This window comes from Chamaea fasciata, unplaced genomic scaffold, assembly GCF_029207755.1.
Source record: "Chamaea fasciata isolate MVZ Bird 193981 ecotype frontalis unplaced genomic scaffold, bChaFas1.0.hap1 SCAF_14, whole genome shotgun sequence".
Taxonomy (NCBI): Eukaryota; Metazoa; Chordata; class Aves; order Passeriformes; family Sylviidae; genus Chamaea; species Chamaea fasciata.
In genome coordinates, this window is record NW_027094099.1 from 337,847 (window position 1) to 359,507 (window position 21,661).

Sequence of the window (21,661 nt, forward strand, 5' to 3'; positions counted from 1 at the left end):
GTCTACAACACACCACTGGGTGTTCTGAAAGAACACACACATACACACACACTAAAATATTTGTCTTAAGAATAGCTCCTAGAGAAGATCTCAAAGGAATGATAACTCTGGATATGCAAAACTGGCTTCCAGTAACCAACTATCAAATTTTTTAAAAAAAGTTTATTCATATTTATGCATTCACTTGATAATCTGGCTGTAAATATAACGAGAGGAAGTGCAGGTTTCCCACTGGACCTCGAGGACAAAGAATTTCCCACTGTACCAAATTAAGGTTAAAAGGCAGGTACTCGCAATTGGCTAATAAAATTTGCCTCACCATGGCTACTAATGTAACCCAACTGCAAAATTCCCGCCTTATCTCCTATGAATTGGCAGATCTCCAGTCCCAGAATACACATTTATTATCAGATACTTCCTTCTTCAGGACATTATATGCAGACTTGGAAGGAAAAGAATCATCTTACAGGTAACCATAACCTTCAGCTGCTGTGATTTTATCAGACAGGATCTCTTCATAAGAATCACAAACAAACTCATTAAGTGCAGCCCCCCACGACTACACTGTGTGAGCACTGAGATGTTGTTGCTTTCAATATTATTATATCATTCGCTGGCTTGGTAAACGGGAAATGCAAGTACAGTTGATAATTAAAATATGCAGCATACACAGCAATTATATTCAGCACCTCATTAGATGCTGTGTTTAGTGCCTCATCAACACAGACATCTGATTGGAGTCTGTCTTAAACATACAGAGGCGAGGAAATTAAAAATTAAGGCTGTGACTTGGTGCTCAATTGTTTTCTCAAAGGCTCCCACCCTATGGCAGAGGCAGCCTCTCATTTCAGAGTTCAAACAAATGCCAGGCAGCCCGACACACTTCTTTCAGGCTTTCATTTTCATACATATCCCAAACCCTTCTCAGGAGAGAGGCAGGAACAGATGGGACAAGTGTAATCATCCCTTTAGGAATAATCACTCACAAATGGAATCGAGACTGTGGCCATTTGTCACATGCTTTAATTGATTCACATTTCTCCTGCTTTTATAATTACCCGCAAACCCTAGAGAAATTCCCACTACAAAATCCCCAAATATTCCTTCAACATTCTACTAAAAGAGTTTGTTTTGTAGTGCTGAGAGCTGCTTCTGTAAAACATCATAGGTTTCATGTTTTGCTTGTTTGTTTGATCATATTTTGCAAGACATGCATTTTGCTTGGTTCAGACTTTCTGATGAAACATGGTATCAATGTTCCTGTGCTTGTTTCCTTGAATCCTCACTAGGGACAAATTTTGTCCAAGTTCAGGAGAAAATGTTTTTATAAGCACTGATTATGGGAACTAACACAGTCACTTTTGCATTTAGAAATTCCAGTAACACTGTGGATTTTGTACATTTCTGTTTATGCAAAAGCTTACAAAAGTAATAATGTCACAGCATAGGAATTCCTGTCTTCTCCTTTGACATAGATAATTGTCCCAGACTGTAACTACTACAGTACCAATTCCCTTGTAATCTGCTATTGCCCCCCTGCGTGGCCACCAACACACACTGTTGCTGAGCCTGTCCCAGTCTTCATGCCATTTCCCATCTCCCTTAAAAACAGGCTTTTGCAGACAAATCTTTAGTGGGACAGTTTGGGACTGAGGAGAAGAGGTTGCAAGCCACAGGGAAGGACACAAACGCTCAACTTTTAAGCCTGTGACATTTAAGACCGTTCCAAGGCAGTTACCAATTAATAGCTCCTGGAGGCTCATTCAGTTATGAAACAAGAGGATGCCTCTCAGGCATTTTACAATCACAGTCAGACACTTTGGATTTCTTGTCAGCTACAGAGATTGTAAGGTCAGGAGCAAGACAACAGTGGTTTTGTGCCTTCTCATGCATCTGCATTGAGACCGTAAGAATCAAACTCTGCCAGCTTCCAAAACTTTTGACCTAGGCTAGGAAAAAACCAGAAGAAAGAAAACCATGTCTCCCTGACACCTAAGACGACAGCATTAAGAAATTAAGCCATTTAGATAATTTCACATGGGGCATTTTTACCTGATCTTAGACTTGAAACTAGATTTCACGGCTCAGCTATCCAAATTTCAGCCGAGACACCTTGCCAGAATTCATGGGTTACAGAATTACAGCACTGAAATGAAGACGACTTGGCTCACGAACAGCAGTATTTACAAAACACACAGAATAAGCTCAGAGGCAGACACACTTCTGGATGGAGCCTACCTGGACCTCAGTAAAGCCTTTGGAACTGTCCCCCACAGCATTCTCCTGGAGAAACTGGCTGTGCATGGCTTTGACATTGGTCTTTGAAGTCTTTTCCAAACTTAATGACATTACGATTCCTAATTTCTAAAATGTTTCTTTCCAAGAAGTTACATTTGTTCCCTTCCAGTAATATTTTGGACAGCTGTGCAACAGCCTTGTCACACACTGAAGCATCCTCATTTGTGGACACAGCTCTTGAGTGTGAACAATAGCAGCTGCATCCCGTCAGTTATAATATAATCAGGTACAATATCAAATCTGTCCATCAGTAACGATGGAATTTATCCCAGCAATAAACACAACCTATCATTTGCATTGCTACGATCATGTAGGAGGTTTGTCACTGAATAAGAACACGGAGAATATTACTGGCTGGTTATGGAGGCTATTTTCAGAAGCATGCTTTAGAAGAGCACAAGTTCAGCTCATTCAATCATCGTGCACTTCGGGAGAGGATGTGGGAAGAGAGAAGCCGGACAATCCAGAATAACAGGACAACTTCTTGCTCTTTGTCAAAGTTGCCTTTGAATGCTGGTTCTGGAGCGTAATGCTCTGGGGCAGAATGTCACCGGAGAGCAGGAGCAGTGCAGCTGCCAGCCTGGAATGCCCCAGTGCCCAGCAGTGCTGCTGCTCCACAGCTTTAGAATAAAGAGAGCCCTTAAGCAACTGCTTGCACAGGCATAGGTTTATTCCAGTCTTCCTCTGATGTTCCTGAAACACTGCATGGCTCAGGAGCTCTTCTCAAAACATTGAATAAATGTAAGCAAAGTACTGAGATGACAGTACAGGTTACCTGGCTCCAATCAGGCTTTCTGAGGCCTGTCTGGGGAGAAGTGAGGAAGCTGATTGTGTCTGTCATTTGAGAAGAGCAAACTATTTCTTCCCCAAATACCAAACATATGTTCCCTTTCGGCACGTTCAGTCTATTTCTTTATGTCCTGTTCATATTCGACCTAATTTCATTCATTAAAGAATTCTAAAAAAACGTGATGATGATGATTTAGTTGTTAAAACTTGAAATTCCCTTAGAAGACATGATATATGTGAACACGTTGACAGATACACTTTAGACTGAAATATGCTTTCAACAAGTTCTTTGAAAAGTAAATGAACACGGCAAAGGTCAGAGCTCTGGCATGCTGCCAGTCAAGAGGTGACACAACTCCCTATGTGAGGCAGGACAATTTACTTAGGGACAGATCCACAAAGGATTTTAGGCAGCCTCCCACTGACTTTAACAGTAATAAGGTTCCTACACACTTGATAAAAAGTAATACCTTGGTCCTTCCAAATTCCCCAAGTCTGTAAAATACAGGTAATGCTACTGGAAAATGAAAAAACATTACATGGGGTAAGGATACAAATTCATTTCATGCCTCTAAATATCACTAGAAGTGCAACTATAGTAATTCATATTTCATTCACTAGGTGTTCATGCTCATGACCTGAAAGGAGGCTAAAATAAAACCAAACAGCACCTAGGACAGTTTTTAACTGCTTAAATTCACAGGCAGTACTGTGAATGCACGTTACTTTAAAAATACTAAAAATATATCATGAAATCATTGTGTGTACATGCATGAGTTAATAGACATAAACATAACCACCATAACAGTGTTTAGCCAACCTGAACACAGGGCTTCTCTACATTTGAGGCTGGCATGTTCAGTTCAGCACAGAGGCTAATTCATTCTCAGTTACAGCCATTGTTACTACATCAACAGTTTTGTTCATCATGCCTTTTTGCCACTATTAAATTAGGATTGGTGCATCTTACTACTTTTCCATCTTTTACACTCCTATTTCTTTTTCTTGGAACAAATATACTAATAATTTTATCCATTTATGGTTGCATTTTTTGCTAACTTTCAAAGCAAAGCCCTGGAGAATTCTTGCTGAATTTGAGGAAAACATATTTTTCAGCCTTATTTTTTTTCAAGTGATTAGAGCAATTGCTCAACCACAATTTTATTAAACTAGATACTCTCCTCCCTCTTTGCTTACACTTCAGAGATGACTTCTGCTATTTGTAACTGCACTGATGCTCTTCCCAGCAGAGAGGGCAGGAGTCTGCTTGGAAGAACACTGAAAATCCATTTTTATGCCCTCAATTCATTTATGAAGCACAGATCAACCAAAGGCCAAGCAAGGTTCACAAAACATATGCATAAAAACGCTTTGCTGGAGGGTTTTTGCAGGAATTCTGTAGTCACATAAAAGTCTTCTGTAAATGACAATAATTTACAGTACATTTTTAATGGACTTTTTGTTTTAGAGTAAACCAGGATTTTGGTACAGCAGAAATTTAACCTAAGCAGTAAACAAATAGGATGTCAAATAGCACAGCATTTATAAAGAAATTAGAGTAGGATAACTGAAACAGCAAATCAGCAATTCTAGGACAAGGTCACGGAAGGGAAAGCATCTCACTGCTTCTGTAAGGCTTTATGGAATAAAACTAAAAAAAAAAAAAAAAAACCAAAATCTTCTTCTGTTAAATACTCTGATGGCACCTCTTGTAACTTCACAAAGAGTTCTAAAAATAAAACCGTCACAAATGTCACTGTACTTCTGTTTAAGTTTCAGATAAAACTGAGGCTTGGTTTACATGTTTGCTTTTCTTTTCCCCCAAAATAAAATGCAAAGGAAGTGGTTACCTTCTAAAGCAGCTACACAGAACCTAAACTACCAGATGCCAGATTATAACAGAATGATCCAAAACCTTTTAAAATCGGGCATTTAACAAGAATTTTTGCTGGACTACTAAAAAGTAGTAGAAAGAAAAAAAAAATCAGCTGCAACTCTTAAACACACTGGCATTTTCACTCACAGCTCATGTTTTACTGATTGTGTAGTGCCCTAGAGCACAGTGACTTTGGGAGATAAGTTTCAATATTCCTGAAGGGAAGTGCTGAGCACCTTTGGACATATCCTGTCTCTGATCCAGCCACCGTCTGGCACCTTTCATCGACATCTCCCTAACCCACACAAAGGTACCCAACACACCCTGACCCAACGGTGATCTCTATGTCCAGTGCCAGAAAAGAGTCAGAAGAGTAGAAGAATATGATCTCTAACACAAGGGTCTGGTTTACTGGAATAAGTAGAGAGCAGTTCATCTGAAATTCAAAGAAAGTTTGATAAATCTAATGTTTCTGAATTATTACAAGCTACTAGTTCAGTAACACAGTGAATACCTTAAACACCTTGTGGGGGCCTTAGCCGTGAGTCACAAGAAATTGTGCCACCTGCTGAACCATCATCAGCATCTCCTGAAACTGTTCAATGCTTCTGGAAACTTCCCAATCCCGCAGTGGCCATCAATATGGCCCTTATCAGCTCCTCCTGAGACTGGAGGTGCAGAGTCAGCATGAGCCCAGCAGTTCTGGCAAGTTCCCAATAGCCTGGCAACTTTTTTGTGTAATCTGAAGCTCAAGAATAAAATGCACATGATGAAAAATCTTCCCTGCTTATCAGAACTAGCTTTTGGATTGAGTATCAGTGCTCAGAGTGGCAATGAGCAGAGTGCAGAGAGCCAGGGAAGGTCACAGCTGACTCATGCTGGCAGGAATAGCTGATCTGATAAGCTGTTCCTCTTGCCACGTGGAGCAGCAGCAGGGCAGACATAATGTGCATGAGGAAGATTAGACTGCACCTGGGTGTGTAAAGGTCCAAATCCACCTAGATACAGACTGAGAGTAATAGACCTGGGAGCACATAAATTGTGAGAGGGCAGCAGTACTATGGTCAAATACTTAAAGGATTTTAATCCTTCCCCATGTATCAAACAGAGAGAATCCACGCTGGCATTTCATTCAAGATTTTAGGAAATTATCTGTAAGGCCAAAACTGCAAAGGGTTGCTGAAACTCCCATTTCACTGCTCAGCTATTACAACAGGTCCTCACACCGGTTCAAACTGCTGGTGTAGAGTGTTAACAAGGATTAATAGATGTCACCTGAGACAAATTGAGCTTGACCATCAGACAAGTACCTGCGAGCTCTGTTTTGCATCAGACGCTAACAATTTGTCCAGTGCTTTATCATCGTTAGAAGTTGAGCCGTGCTATGTTTATTTCATGTGCATTTTTACTCGTAAGTATTATTCTTCATTTTAAAAGCATGGAATTAATACTATACAGAGTATATTTTCTCAGCTGTTGAAATTTCCATCTGCTTTCTACTGCAATGCAAAATGGAAAAAATGGTTTTATTTTTACAGAAACGGCAAAACAAAGATTGGGATAAATATTCAATGTCTTTTTCCTGGGATTAATATCCTGCTTAATATTCAGTGGTTAGAATTTGAGCTTTGTGAGCACTACCACAGAGGTTATTCATCTCTAATTATACTCTCAAAGCCAGACATGGACTGAGGAGAACCACTGAGATCATCTCCATAATCAAGGCGCATGCTGATAATAAGGAACGTGTGCCATTGTTACAAAGTAAGGCCAAGGCCAGCTCTTCTGGGTCCCTGTAGGTAGAGAAACTTTGTTATTAGGAAAAAACCGAACAACAAAACCTTCCATCTTCTCTGCAGTGTCTGTAACAAACATTTTATTTTGGAAACAGTTAAGGTAGCATTGAAAACTAATTGGGAAACCTCCTAGAAAGATTAAAAAGAAAAAATTCAAGAACACTGACGGTGTCAGACAGCTGATAACAATCACAGGGATTGTGACCAAGTACTACATGCCAAAACTGTTTCAGCAGAAGATTCACACAAATGTAACATGACTCAGAAGATTTGTAACCAGAAACATTACCAGAAGTTTTGGGTAGTCCTCAGGAATTGAATGAACATTTTGCATCAAACACAAAGATCTGCTTTGTGCGTGTTGTAAAATAAAATAATCCAAAGTTATTCTTCAAAATTTAAAGGACTAATTCAAAGTGCAAACTAATCAAAGAACAGAGTTAAAGTTCATGCCTGAGAAAGCACAGTACTGAGCAATTTCTACAGTAAGAAAACCATTCCTGATGTGAAGATACTGCGTGGTGTGAGTTAAGGGCAACTTTCCCAGCTGCACCCACAGCCCTCCATTTAGCAGGGAGGGTCCAACTAGCTGGGGCCCATGACTTTTTTATTCTACATTTCCAGGTTCCTGCCATACAAAGACTACCTGGGTTATCTCTGCTTTCTGTTTTCACTGCATAAATAAATACCTAGTTACACTGTCAGAACAGCAACTTGTGCCAGGCTCCAAGGTCCCATTATCACCGGTAAAATGCTGCATTTGCTGTCCTTTAAAGCTTCACACAGAAAATGGGATTCCTCCTCTCTCAGAGTTGATCCTCCACACACAAGCACAGAGGAAGGAGGAACTTGTAGCTGGAGATGAGGAACTACAGGGAAGCAAAACAAGCCACTGAGGAAAGATAGAGCTTGGCTTTAACCATGAAAACCCAGCCCAGGTCAGCAGGGGCTAAGAAAACAGAGGCTCAATTATGCCCAAACTGATCAACAGAAATCCCAGTGATTATTTTCTGCATGAAGGCATTGACTGGCCCAGGAGATGAGGGATGAGCACAGCTCCCAGTTATGGAGACAGGCAAGAAACTGTAGTGGCAGGTGGTAAGGCTGGCCAACACTGTGGAGGAAGGCAGAGCCCCTTCCCTCAGTGAAAGGACAACAGTGAAGGAAAAGGGGGAGACTTCCAGGACCAGAAATATCACTCCAAGGTTTGTCTGTTTTCCTCTGCCAACTGTGAGTCCCTGCATGCTGCAGAGCTGAGCTGCAGGAGCAGGACAGTGGTCCAGGACAGCAGTGCCAGGCCCACACCACCCTGCAGGAGCACACTTTCTCAATGGGCACTGTCACAGAACACTTTGGGAAAAGCTTCATGACATTTCCTAGCCTCAGCCCCAACTTGATACGCACCAGTGACACTGCCCAGAAGTCACAAATGTCAACAGCTCTCACAGCCCGGCTGGCACCACATTTAGGTAATAGATTAATGACTCTATGGTACACCCTTTTATAAATCACACTGCAGATCTCAAATTCCAGTACCTACCACCACCATCAGTGTTTGCTACTAGAGCAGGAAAGGGCTCCTGCAGGTTCATGTAACACTTTTTGTTCAGTGAGCCACAACTATCCACCCAAAACACAACAACTGGAACATTATATTAAAGGCTTTCCAGTGAGCTTTATTGCTGCCACTTCCCTGGAAACTATATCCCTAGCTCAGCAGGGCAGTTCTTCTTTCTGTGGGCCTACTCTGCCCTTGATTTAAGACTTTCCATTCTTAGTTGCCCCCAGCCAGCACCTCCCTTGCCACATGAACCAGCAGTTATTCCGCCTGCTGCATATTCTCAAGAAGACAAGTAAGTCTTCACTTCTTCACATTTTTCAAGGAGTATTTCCACTGATTCGGCATGTCCCTAACATCCCTGCAAATGGCTTAGGCCAGGACCCTCCTCAAAACAGCCCAAATTATTAAAGCTATATTATTTCCTTATAAGGTTGAAATTTGCTAAATTCACTTTAGAGAGTCTTCTTTTTAAGCCTCCTTTCAGCTCTGGCTAGAGAACCACAGTCCCCACAGACTTGAAAGCGACTGACACTATCTTGAGGGAAGCAACACAATCATATATGTACATTTGAAGTATTGCACACATTCAGCACAGGCCATGCTAAGCTTCCCAAAGAGAGCTGCTACAATGAACAAGGCCATCAGCAAGCTGTCCCCAATGCCACGTGCCTAACAGATTGCTCCCTGTGTGTACCCTTTGGAGAAATTGAGCAACAGAGGCTGGTATAAGATTAACATTTGAAAGACGGAGGGAATGTTGGAGCCAAGCAGCTGGTCAGAGCACACAGCCACAGCCGTGGAAAACCCGCTCTCTTTGCAAAATGCCTTCTCTCGCACACGAGCCACCTCGGCCCGTGAGACAACCGCACTGACAACCCCCTGCGAGCTGCCCCCAGCTCTGCAGGGACTCTGAGGATGATCTGGCCGGGCAGGGCCCACCCACGCTCCCCGTGTGCAGGGTTTTACACGGCTGCAGCTGGGGAGCTCGGCTCTGGTCACCCTCGATGCTGCACAGTGACAGGAAGGACCCCCTTTCATCACCAGACCAGAGAGTTCAGCCTGCGCAGGCTGTGGTGGGAGCATCCTTTTCCTGAGTGCTGTGCAAAGACTTCCAGATAAACAGGTGCTGGCTCTGTCAGCCTCTATTTTATCTCATGGCTGAGTCCCAGCTAGAACGAGCGCTAGGCCTATGTTAACAACTAGTTCTGTTCTTAAGAAGTAACAAACTCAGTGAGGGGGACAAGAACAGGACAGACTCTTCACAGATGTTGTTTGGAAACATTTGTTTTGTGATTTCTGCTGGCAGAACGATAATAACACCAATCCTTTAACTCACCTCTACCTGTCAGTAACTAACAGCTTGTTGCAAACTGAACTAATAAAAGACATCTACAGGTTCTAAGGGCATCAGTCAGCATTGGAAAAGTCACTGCAATCCGTCCAGCATGTTAACTTCCTTCTAGCAAGGCAAGATACCATTTGTCACTGCCTCTTATCAGTAGTTACTGCTCAGAGATAAAGAGCCACGACAACCCAGCTGACACTGCACATTTAACACACAAAACCTGAAAGTGAAAATGCCCTGACTTAAGACGGTGTGACATTTCACAGGCAGCCTGAAGAGGAGGAGGGCTGCCGTGACCATACAAACCTTGAGCAGCCTCTCAGGCTAATTCAAGCAGCGGTGGCCGGCCTTTGCCAGATTCTTTCAGCTACGCTTCTCCAGTCAAAATCCCCAATATCCATCAGCTTGGAGAATGATGTTCATCATCTCAAAAGATTCCCCAAACCAATTCAGACACCAAAGTAAAAATAAACGACTCAGTCTTCGGTTTCTCATTTTACTGTTTAACCTAGGGCCTCCTAGGTTAAAAACCACACCTCTTATACCCTGCATACACACACACTGAATTTCTTTACTGCTCACTGGTGTCAGGTTTTCACTGTCAGATTGATACTCTCAGTACTAGGCAATACTTGAAAGTCAGCAGTTATAGGAAATTTAATAGTTATGGCCTTCCTGAGAGGGAAGGGAATGGAAAACACTCAAAACAACCTCAACCCCTCTCCCCTTAAAAGAAGTCTTCTTCTCTAAGGATGAAATAGCTGAGAGTGAAAAAGAATAATTCGGGGGGGGGGGGGGGGACACAGCATCAACTGAAGTGTTTTAATGGAACTCATTACTGGCCCTTAAGAAAGGGTGATGGCACATACACAGTCGTTTATCAAGACCAACTGCCAGACATTGGGAGAGAAGCCAACCTGTGTATAGCCCTAATTTAGCTATTTGCACATTTAAACGGAAAACACCAGAGGGTTGGACACTGAATGGAAACCAGCCATCCTCACCCAGAGCGCTGTATGCTGCTCAGTGACCGGGGGAGTCCTGTGGTATCCAGTTCACAAACCCAGCAGTGCTTAAGCAGGTGCTCATGGTTAAACACGGTAACAATTGGTAATTACAGCTATAATTAATACCTGCGGATAAGACTTTATACATTAAAAACAATATACAAGCATTAACCAGTCCAGCTGAAGATTTGAGAGGCAAAGCTTTCCAGGAATACGTGCACGTTTCTTTGTAGGCACATACGAACATGAGATGTCAGTGCTCGGAGCCAGCCGCAAACAGCGCTGTGGAGTGCTGCTCAAAGCACCAGGACAAGCCAAAGTGCCAGCACCACAGGCTCCTGCTCCCCAGGGGGCCCCCAGAACAGGCACCCGAACCTAAGTCTAAAGCACGGACACAGGGGACACCTAGCTACGTAAGACAATGCAAACATACCTTTGGTTGTCCTAGTTGCAAGGAAAGAAACAGGAAAAAGAATAAGAACACTTAATCTAAAGAAAAAGCCCCAAAAAACTACAAAAAGCTCCCAACCAAAGTGCAGTCTATGTTAAGGTTCGTGTTGCTATTGTAGTACACTGTAACTGATCTAGGCTATCACACAGAGGGAAGCAGCAATCATCCCTATATGTGTCAGCTTTAGAACCATGTGGTGTCACCAGTACAACCTTACCTTCCCAGCTCTTCACCAACTTCGTAAACGTCCTCCACCTTCTGTTGCTTGAAGAAAGCCATACTTGGTCTTTCATTGATGCTCAAGGATGATGCGACTAGAATATTAAGGAAGAACAACATTCATTGCATCTTGCAAGAGGCGAAGTCTCAGTAATACACATTTGTGGTACAGGCACTTTGGATCCACTGCAGCTCCTTCATGGCCAAAGTCACCACTGATAATCAAAATAACTAATCCATCAGTCGCAGTCAAATAGTGAGGGTTCAAATCTGGAAAGAGAGGAGCACCTTTAAATAAAGGAGATTCCTGGCCACCACTGATGTACCCAAGAACACACCTAACTAGAAGTACAGAACACACCAAGAAACACAAACGTGATGAAAGGAAAATTAATGAATAATTTGACAAAATTCTGGACAAGAAGGCCTCCACACTACACTAAAGAGAACCAGCATGGGAATTAGCATTACAGACTCCCCCAGACAGATCCCTAGCCAGGGAGACCAGGAGGCAGAGCTTCCTTTTTCTCAGGTCAGGCAGTGCTCCTGAAGTACACAGACATTTGAACTGCTGCTGGAAAAAAGTGCAGTGATTCCCTCTCCAGAGCTCTCCATCAGGCACAGTAGGTGTTTCAAATGAGAAGAACAGCAGCAGCATCTGCTGCAGGTGTTACTTTGTGTAACTGTGCAGTTTGTTTCCTGAACGCAATCTTTTAATCTGATAATCTCTGTGAGCTCTGAAAATACAAGCCTCACACGGGTGCAGCGGGAGCATCTGTGCATTATGCTGGGCTGCTTCTGGATGAGGAGAAGATGAGAACTCACACCATTCCTTGGGATACACCTCCACAACAATGTCTGTTATGGTAACAGAATAGATGTGAACAAAATACTTGGCCAGTCAGGTCATGACCTATTTATTGTTCTCTGTGGAGATGAACACTGGCACTACGCCCAATGCCCCAAATATCCACTGTTTAGATCAGAACATGTAAAATAGCTGTAAGGCTTCTAGTGCCACAATAAAACCTAACTACATTGAGACATACAGTTATTCTCACACATCTCTACACTCAACAGCCTATCGTGTCATTGTAATGTGCTTTGCTTTATGATTCCCAGATGCTGCTTCCTGCAGATGCACTGGGGACTTCCAAGTTCTGTATCCCTATACCACTCCTGCATATTTTTAAATTGCAGTCATTGGCATCTGACTGGGGCATATTGTGACGCATATTAAACAAGCAAACAAAGCTCTGTTTTGATCCTTCAGAAATAAGTTCAATTCAGTGTTGCAAGAAGATTCAGCTGACCTATAAAACACGACTAAGTGTCAAAGAGCAATTGCAGTAGTCCTGTCGAACTGAAAGGCACACAAATTGAAGGTTTCTCTCCAACAAAAGCAGGTATGGTACGCAGAAAATACATTGTAAAAATCTAACAATTCCTCAATACACACCCAAGCTGTCATCATTCACTCACCTCAGAAAAAAGATTGGTTGCTTTTTTTAGCCCCAGCCCTTTTTACAAACCACTGGCTTCTAATACATGGGTGGCATGTTGAGTATCAATTCCTTTCCAAATACACTCCCATTATTTCAAGGAACAGAAAGTGTCTTAGCATTTCTACATAAATACATATTTTTAGTTGATGTTAGCAAAACCTACACGTCAGGAGAAAAATTCTTTGCTTGAAGTCAAGCAGAAAGGCTACGACATCAGCGCTTACAGCCACAGCTTCACCGCTGTCAGATGGTGAGGAGCATTTCAGTCGTACATCAGGACTGCGACCTGTGCTCTGTTGGGGTGTATGTGCCTCTCCAGGGTGACAGGCACGCTGCGGTGTGACGTGACTGACACACACCTGGCACACGACCCAAACACACCTGTTTCTGCCCACGTCAGGAGCGACCATTTCGTGACACACTTGCAGGTGGCCCAGGGGAGGAGGGGGAGGTGAAAGGCATCCCTCACATGCTCTCAAGAACAGCACTGCTGGAGGTCTGCACTGCAGATGAAATGGCTCAAGAGCTCTGAGGCTGCTGCATTTCTATTAACAAACCTGCTCAAGCCCCAGTTTCAAAACTGTCACGGAGACAAACGTGCCTCCCTTGCCCTCCTGTGTAACAGAGCTTTAGCAACGATCTCTCTTGTCGGGCTGCCCGAGGCAAATGAGAGGAACCACAGAAGTTGTGACACTGAAGCCCACGGTAACCACCACACTGTTAAAATTCATTGCAGAAACCAACACTCGCATCGGTGAGCATGATGCACTGCAATGTGTATTATTATTTTTCCACTTCCTATCCTGGCTTTGTTGATGTTTTCATAGTTTTTCAAGGTGAAGCCAGGTGAACTGTCCTGTTAACTCTGTTGCTCAGTAACTTCCTTCCCAAAACCACGTTCGTACCTGGGACGAAAATGTCTATTTTACTTCTCAATGAAAATAAGCAACTCAAATTTCACTTTGTAAGCAAATTACAAAGCAATTTATACAAAGTGAAGAATTCTTGAAGTATTCCTCAAGTAACCTTTCATAATCTCATCGAAAGATCACTGACCACTATTGCTCAGAGCTTGAAACTACAGTCAATAAACACTTGAGTCATATTTACAAGAATGAGGACATCTCTGAGCTATTTGCTCCTTACTAGATTTTTGTAATATTGCTTGCTATTGTTCAAAGCAGAATTTTCTGAAGTGTTGGCTGCGTTCAGCCTTCACAGACTTCAAGAAAGCAAGCAAAGGACAAAGCCAAGCCTTGCTGAAAACCCCAAACCCTTCGCTCACCCTGAACTGCAAAATTACACTCTGAGCACATACAAAACTGAAGTACAAGTAAATGCCCCGGTAATAAGAGATGCTGCTGAGACTTGCCCAAAGACTCTAAATCCCTCAAGCTGACTACTCCCTTCATCAGAATCCAAGGTACATGTTCATAAACAACATTAATGCAAACACACCTAAAAAGTCATTGTTTTAAGAAAGAGTTCATTGCCATTTAGAAGAGCAAGTTAAAAAGATCGCTTTGGCAGTGGGGAACGCACCCGAAATGCACCTGTGAACACAGTCACTTAATGTCTGATTGACAAGTTCACTCATCTCCCAGCATCCTGCAAAGAACACAGCTGATTCTGCATAGAATCCATGCAAAAATAACCAGGAAATTCCCATCCCTTCTGCTGATCTCTCAACTTACACCCATTTCTGCAGAGGTCAAAGCGGTAAGTTAAATCACCCACAAAGGACCCATTTAAGCCCAGAGCCTCGCTTTTGAAGGCTGAAGACAAAACTGCTGCACAGGGCTCAGACCCCCGGTGGTACCTCTGATGTGTTGGTGTTCCGTGTCTCTCACTCCATGTTATCCTATCCTGCCTTCCACAGGCATCTCTCCCTGGCTTTCACCCAGCAGCCACACTTAGCAAAGGCCAAAAATAGATCATACACTTGATGACACAAAGCAACTGCCACTGGCACAGCACAAGGGGGAAAGCCCACAAAAGACAGCCTTCACATGCTTAAAATTCATCTGAAATAGAAGTGCCATTCACAAGCATGAATGTTACCCTCCTCAGACAATATACCTTCACCTTAGGAAACTAAGGTAATTCCACTTTCAAAGATTTCTTATACTACAGGGGTTTTGTTGGACACCATTTACAAGTACAGAGCACAAGTACATCACAGCAGGAATGAGAGCATTAATTTTTGCCTTCTAGTCAGGCAGTGATTTTTGTGATGGTAGCCAGTGAAGGCAGGCAGAATTAGAGCTGGACAGACATTCACCTCGGGCTCAGACAAAGAAGTTGTTCAGGATCTGAGGAAAGAGCAACAACCAACACTTTTTCCTTATGCACGCACCTTATGCTAACACTTCAGGGGCATCTCCCCTCCTCCTCGTCACAGTGAGCACTTTCATATGAAGGCCAACTTCTACTCAGCATTTACATTGCTGTGTTTCCATAATGGTACTCCATGGTACAGTAGAGTATATATAGTTTAGTATAAGAACATAATACTTCACCTTTTATTGCTGTATCCAACTCTCCTTAATGCAGGCCAAACACCACAAGGCAGCAAAGCACTGCTTATCCTGTGTGAATGATTTTACTGCAGACGTGGGACAAAGCTGCAACAAACCCAGAAAAAGGATACAAGCTCTGAGATGGCAGTTTCAGCCACTAGAAACATGTCCTGCCTCATCTCTTCACATTCTTCCTAAACTCTGTCCTACCATAAAATAGGATCATATTTACCCTAAGAAATCACAGTTTCCCACTGTGATTTAAGGCGTACATTAACACACACATACTTTACATCAGTACAATCCCTGGATAAAGACATTCTTACGTGGAGTACAGAAGGGCCTTTTTGGTGCAGCTTGTGCTGTATACAAAGGACATCAATCTACAGAAACCCACTCTTCTGTAGAGAGTGACACAATCCCTCTCAAGAGGAGCAGAAGAAAGTTCTATATCTCTCCTCTACTGAAGTTTTCCCTGCACAGGTAAGTTACTACCTTGTGATTACCAAATTATATGACAATCAGTGACTGGTTTATACATACCAAACCCATAATAAATGTCCACCCACCGATGAACAAGAGCAGAATACAGAAATCAGAGGTGAAAACAGAACCCTTGGACCACTTCCCTCGCCAAACAGCCTTGCATTTTTTTTTCCTTAGGGTTTCTTCTGTCCTAAGGAAACCAATTTCAAGTGACTGAAGTAACAGCTGAATAATCTGACTTTCTCAAGTACACCTGACATGAGCTGAATCATTAAATCTTCTGCCAAACTCAGAAGCATTCCCTGTGGCATGCTTTTGTATTACAAAACATTAGTTACACTAAACCAAAATCCCAAACCCATTAGAACAGATCAAAGTAAAAACTTCCCACATGAACTGTTTTATAACACTGAAAAAACACCAAACCCAATTTAGAATCAAAACCAGACTGTTTTAAATTAATGACCTGGGAAATCCCCCCCCCAAAACCCCAAACCCATTAAACAAATTAAAGTTACATTGTCTTCTAGTTTTATGCTAAAACGAAACAGATTTTTATAAGCATTAAAGTATTTTTTCTTTCACTTTTTTTCACCTTTCTTTCTCTTTTCTTTTATCCCACAAAAGACTAAGCAATTTCAACAGAAAAAAAAAATCCCAAACAACCCAAATGTGTTTTACCCTCTGCTTTCAAATAAGCAGAGGACTCCTAAAAGTTCTATTACTTTCAGCAGACCCTTATTTTCACTGAAACATTTTCCTGTCAGAAAACAAAGGCAGCCTAAAATTTTTTCTGCCAGGAAATTGAGGCAACCATTACTACCTGTGCGTCTCTAAAAGCACCACAAAACACACCCAGCACCTAAGCAATTCAGCCCCATTACGGAATCACTGCTCCCGCCACTAACTCTCAAGGGCTCCTTTTCGGAGCTCCCAAATTTGCCCTGCAGTAACTACGTGCGTGGCGAACGACCCAAGCCTGCCGCACACAACGCACATCGCTGCCCCGAAGTCAAGGGAGACCTTCCCTCCGCGATCCGCGTTTCTTGCACGAACAATGGAAAGGCACAGGAAAGTCTTAAACCAGCGGATGTTTCAGAAGAGGGTCAGGATTGAGCTTTTCCCTCACGCGTTAAGCAGGTGAGCACCGTGATTTCGGTCCTTTTGCAGCTGGTGACTGATCAGCCAAAGCAGGAGAAATCGCCACAGATTTTTGCCCTCTAACTCACATCTTCCATCCCGACTGTCCTGCACAAGGATGCAGGCCGAGCCAAGCCAGCCCCCTACGCCGTGGTGTGCTGCTCCAAGACCCCCCGGGCTCACTGGCTCTGCAACAGGTGCAAAGAAAGCCAAGTGAGGGAAAAGGCGGATAACCTTGCGGACAAACCACGAAAGTCGCACAGCATTCGCTGAGCGCTATCAGCAGCTGAGCCCGAGCCCCGGACCAAGCGCAGCCGACGGCCTGGGACAGAACGGCGCCAGACCGAGCGGCGTGTAACACCAACAGCGGCGCCCGCGGAACCGCTGCACTGCCCGGCCCCGAGGGACCTGCTCGGGGATAAAGGACAGCTGCTGGTGCTGCGGGGAGCCGCCTTTCCCCGCGGCTGGCTGCTGCGGGCACACTGAGCCAGCGCAGACACCGCGGAGGAGCCGAGGGGCCGCAACCCGCCAGCCCCGCGGGAGGGACCGGCCGCCGGCCCCGGCGCTGCCCGGCCAGGGGAGCCGCACAGCCGCGACACCCCAGCCCCCGAACCGCGGCACGGGCGGCAAACGGAGCGGGAGCGCCGTGAGGGAGGCTCAGCGCAAGGGACGGACCCAGAGGAACACGGAGAGGGAACCTGCGGAAGCGCCGCCGGCTGAGAGGGCAGCGCGCACTTACCGCGTCCCCCCGCTCCGGAACGCGCCGGGCCGGGCAGGGCCGGGCGGAGGAGCCGAGGGGCCGGGCCGGGCAGGGCGGAGGAGCCGAGGGGCCGGGCAGGGCGGAGGAGCCGAGGGGCCGGGCAGGGCAGGGCCGGGCGGAGGAGCCGAGGGGCCGGGCCGGGCCGGGCGGAGGAGCCGAGGGGCCGGGCCGGGCGGAGGAGCCGAGGGGCCGGGCCGGGCAGGGCGGAGGAGCCGAGGAGCCGGGCAGGGCGGAGGAGCCGAGGGGCCGGGCAGGGCGGAGGAGCCGAGGGGCCGGGCCGGGCAGGGCCGAGGAGCCGAGGGGCCGGGCCGGGCAGGGCGGAGGAGCCGAGGGGCCGGGCCGGGCGGAGGAGCCGGGCAGGGCAGGGCCGGGCAGGGCGGAGGAGCCGAGGGGCCGGGCCGGGCAGGGCGGAGGAGCCGAGGGGCCGGGCAGGGCAGGGCCGGGCGGAGGAGCCGAGGGGCCGGGCAGGGCAGGGCGGAGGAGCCGAGGGGCCGGGCAGGGCCGGGCAGGGCGGAGGAGCCGGGCAGGGCAGGGCGGAGGAGCCGAGGGGCCGGGCAGGGCAGGGCGGAGGAGCCGAGGGGCCGGGCAGGGCAGGGCGGAGGAGCCGAGGGGCCGGGCAGGGCAGGGCGGAGGAGCCGAGGGGCCGGGCAGGGCGGGGGCTGGCGGGGCCGAGGGGCCGGGCAGGGTCGGGCAGGGCGGAGGAGCCGCGGGGCCCGGCCCGCCTCGGGCCCGGAGGCAGGGCCGAGCCGGAGGCAGGGCTGAGGGAGGGGCCCGGCCCCAGCTCCGCCCAGGGCAGCCCCGTCACGGGAGGGCGGCGGGTGGGCGCGGGGGCTCCGGAGCCATGGCTCCGGCCCTACCAGTGGTGTGTGCGGGGTGATGGCAGCCTCCGGCACACCCCGGCCCCGTGGGATGCCGGCATCTCGAGCTGGGCCAGTCCAAAGCCTTCCAGACCAACGCAGCTCACCCAGGCGGACTGGGAAACAGCTCCGATGTAGAATCCCATTTCCTTGCTTTAGTAGATTTGTAAAAGCAATACCAAGAAAATAAGACTGAGGAGGCAAATCCAATGGAGAGGCACTTAAGTTGTACAAGCCTTGTTTCTGTATTCTATACGAGCCGAAACACAAGCTTCGCTTGGTTACTTCGTGGTCTGAACCCCACCCTTACCCTGTGAAATTGCCCATTGTTTCCAGAAACCACTGTGACACAGGAAGAGCGCAGGTTCCCAGACCTCATCGGGCACCTCAAGCTGCATTCACAGGCACTACTGTCACAAACCTCTACCGTCCCTGCCTCCCAAGCTGCCGTAGCCCAAGTCTTGGCTTCCAACAATGACATCCTTCATCTGTTCACTCTCCTATCATAAAGACATCCCCAAAACCTGTAAAACTAGATTTTCTCCGGCTTTATCTGGCACACATTAATTGCAGCAAACACTCTTAGGTCTCTTTAAATCTCTTCCGGGCAAGTTAATATCCATCATTTGCTAATGAGAAATGATGTGGGACTGTTCACACCTTCAAAATAAACTACAAGTGCCAGGTTGCCTTCACTTCCAATCCTCTATGTGATCATGGTAACTCAATATTAATGGCAAGTTATCATACATAAATAAGCCGGATGTTTTCCTTTGTAGTAAGGTGTGAAGATAGATAAATGTAAGAGTGATTTTATTCTAGGCAAGTACCTAAAAGGCAGTGGTTTTTATTATCGCAGTTAAGAAGAAACTTGTCTTGTCCCAAGTCAAGAGGACTGAACTGTGCCCCTGATTGTCCACCCTGAGAGTGGTGTTCACAGCCCGTAAGTTCCACCCGGCTCTTCCAACTCCAAAAGGAAAGTGGCTGCATCTGATACTACGCGGGGTGGAGAACAGGAAATGGGAGCTACAGTAAATGTTTCAAAGGGCAGTGGAAGCATTCAGAACTCCCTCAAAGGGAAATAAAGATATTTAATTTCTCACCTTTAGTTCTGCAATGGGATATGATCACATGGAAGCCACAGCAATCATGCTACAAAATTCTAGAGCAAAGGGCACAGGAGGAAGGCCACTGCTTTTGTTTGCTCCCAGCTGCAAGGAAGGGAACAAAACACTCCGAGAGGCTACAGCTGCTTTTGAAATTGGGACAAGCTCTCCCTAGACCCGGAATAACCTCGCTTTGAATAAAGGTTTCCAAGAGCAGCAAAGGTCGACTGAATCCCACCCCTGCTGCCATGTCCATGGGGTTTGTTTGTAAGCCCAAATACAGGTTCCGTCTAGGTAGGATATTGCTCTTTCATGGTTCTGTAGTTATTCACCCTTAAAACACTATCTCAAGACATTTTTGTAACATCTTTGGATGAAGGTATAAGCCTTTATGTGCATACAGGACAAGAACAGAAAAGAAAACTCCAACCTGAGCAGAGTTTCAAGTAGGCAGCACCAGCAAACACTGCAGCCACGCATTTGCCAGCCTCCTTTAGAAGTGACAAAGTAGGAAACCCATACCTTCTGTTCCAAAGGGGGAGTTCCAGGATTAAAAAACCAGAAAAACACCACCTGCATTTCTTAAAACAGGCAAATAGCTTATTCCAGAGTTTAATCACCAATCACAGTGCCTGAAGGCATCACTGATTCCATTCATCAGCTCAAACCTGACATCTTAGGGACAACTCACTGCACAACCTAGCTGGTTTGCACACACCAAAGGTACGTGGTGTCTGAGAGACAAAGCCAGCATGCAGCAGCCCAAGACCAGGGGAATCTTAGTTGGCCAAAGTCACCTTAATTTACCAGGCATATTCTAGTACTGAATGTTTTAATTACTGAAGATGTATATTTTTAATAATTGTGTTTTTTAAAATCACATTCAGTATATAGTCCTGAGTTTTGCTTTCCAGTCTCATGCTCTGAAAAGTAAGCGCTACAGGTGGGCATCCTTGAACTGTCGACAAACGTGGCTTTTACAGCAGACCATCACAGTGAAAACACCACTCTGCTAACTTCTGACTGAACTTTCTACCTCATTACCCGGGTGGGGGGGAGGAGTTTCCAAGGCAGAGCACACCCTTCCTTTTCATTATCTGAGGGAACATACTTCATGTGTGGGAATTCCTAAAGCTTCAGCACTACATGGATTCTGCTTTCTGTCGAGGTCAAGGAGCTGCAGATAAGGAAGTTATGTTTAGCACTTCTGAAAATCCCAGAGAAGGAACACCTGATACCTTGTAATAGCAGATTCAGTGTGTTCTCTGCATCTCTGAGGCACCCAGAGCACAGTGAGACCCTGCAGCGATTTGATCTCAGTTCAGGGTAGGCCAGCTGTGTTTATCCGAAGTTACGCATTTCTTAGGAACCAGGTTTTTAACACACATCAGCCACACTCACATCCTTATTGCAACCCCACTGAGAGCAGATGCTTCAAGCTTCGCTCTAAGGAGCAAATGGGAGTCTCAGCTGTTTTTTATAGGCCCCAGCAGCTGCCTAGGGCAACACAACCTACTCAAGCTAAACATGCCAAGTATCCAAGTGAGGACATTGCTCTTCATGCACTCTTCCCAGAATTTTCTGTTTATTTCTCTGACTTAAAATTTTCAGTATACAGGACACGAGGTCCTTAGGCCATAGCTGTGTTCTGCCTCAGCTGCTGATCTCTATCCTGTTTTGTAACCCCTCTGAACAGATTTCCAGCTGTGTCAGTATCTACTCCTATAACAGCTTGCCATTCTGTAGCAGAGCCAGAGGACAAGAACTGTGCACTATTCACCTCTGCTATGAAAGATATGCTTGGATATGCAATTACAATCATGTCCTAACTCTTATTTTTTCCTCCCTTACATTTAGTTATTAAGTAACATATTTGAAGTAGCTGAGGTATTCAAACCTCTTTAAGGGAATCAAGCAATTCCAAAATGAAAAATTCCTATCTGAAA

General features: G+C 45.5%; 1 protein-coding gene across 9 annotated transcripts in view; it reads right to left on the bottom strand.

Annotated features, from left to right (window-relative positions):
- DAPK2 (death associated protein kinase 2) overlaps positions 1-17,816 on the bottom strand; it is a 42,219-nt gene extending 24,403 nt beyond the window's left edge. For 3 of the 9 annotated variants that reach the window (XR_010723093.1, XM_066196785.1, XM_066196777.1), the window contains exons 1-3: positions 17,732-17,816; positions 15,367-15,471; positions 11,341-11,612 (exon numbers count right to left, since the gene is read on the bottom strand). Coding sequence is in view for 8 of the 9 variants with exons in the window: in XM_066196785.1 (XP_066052882.1) it covers positions 11,341-11,462 (122 nt within the window). In the remaining variant the exon portion in view is untranslated. The other 6 variants (XM_066196780.1, XM_066196778.1, XM_066196781.1 and 3 more) reach the window with 6 other exon arrangements.
- Between the last annotated feature and the right edge of the window lie 3,845 nt (positions 17,817-21,661).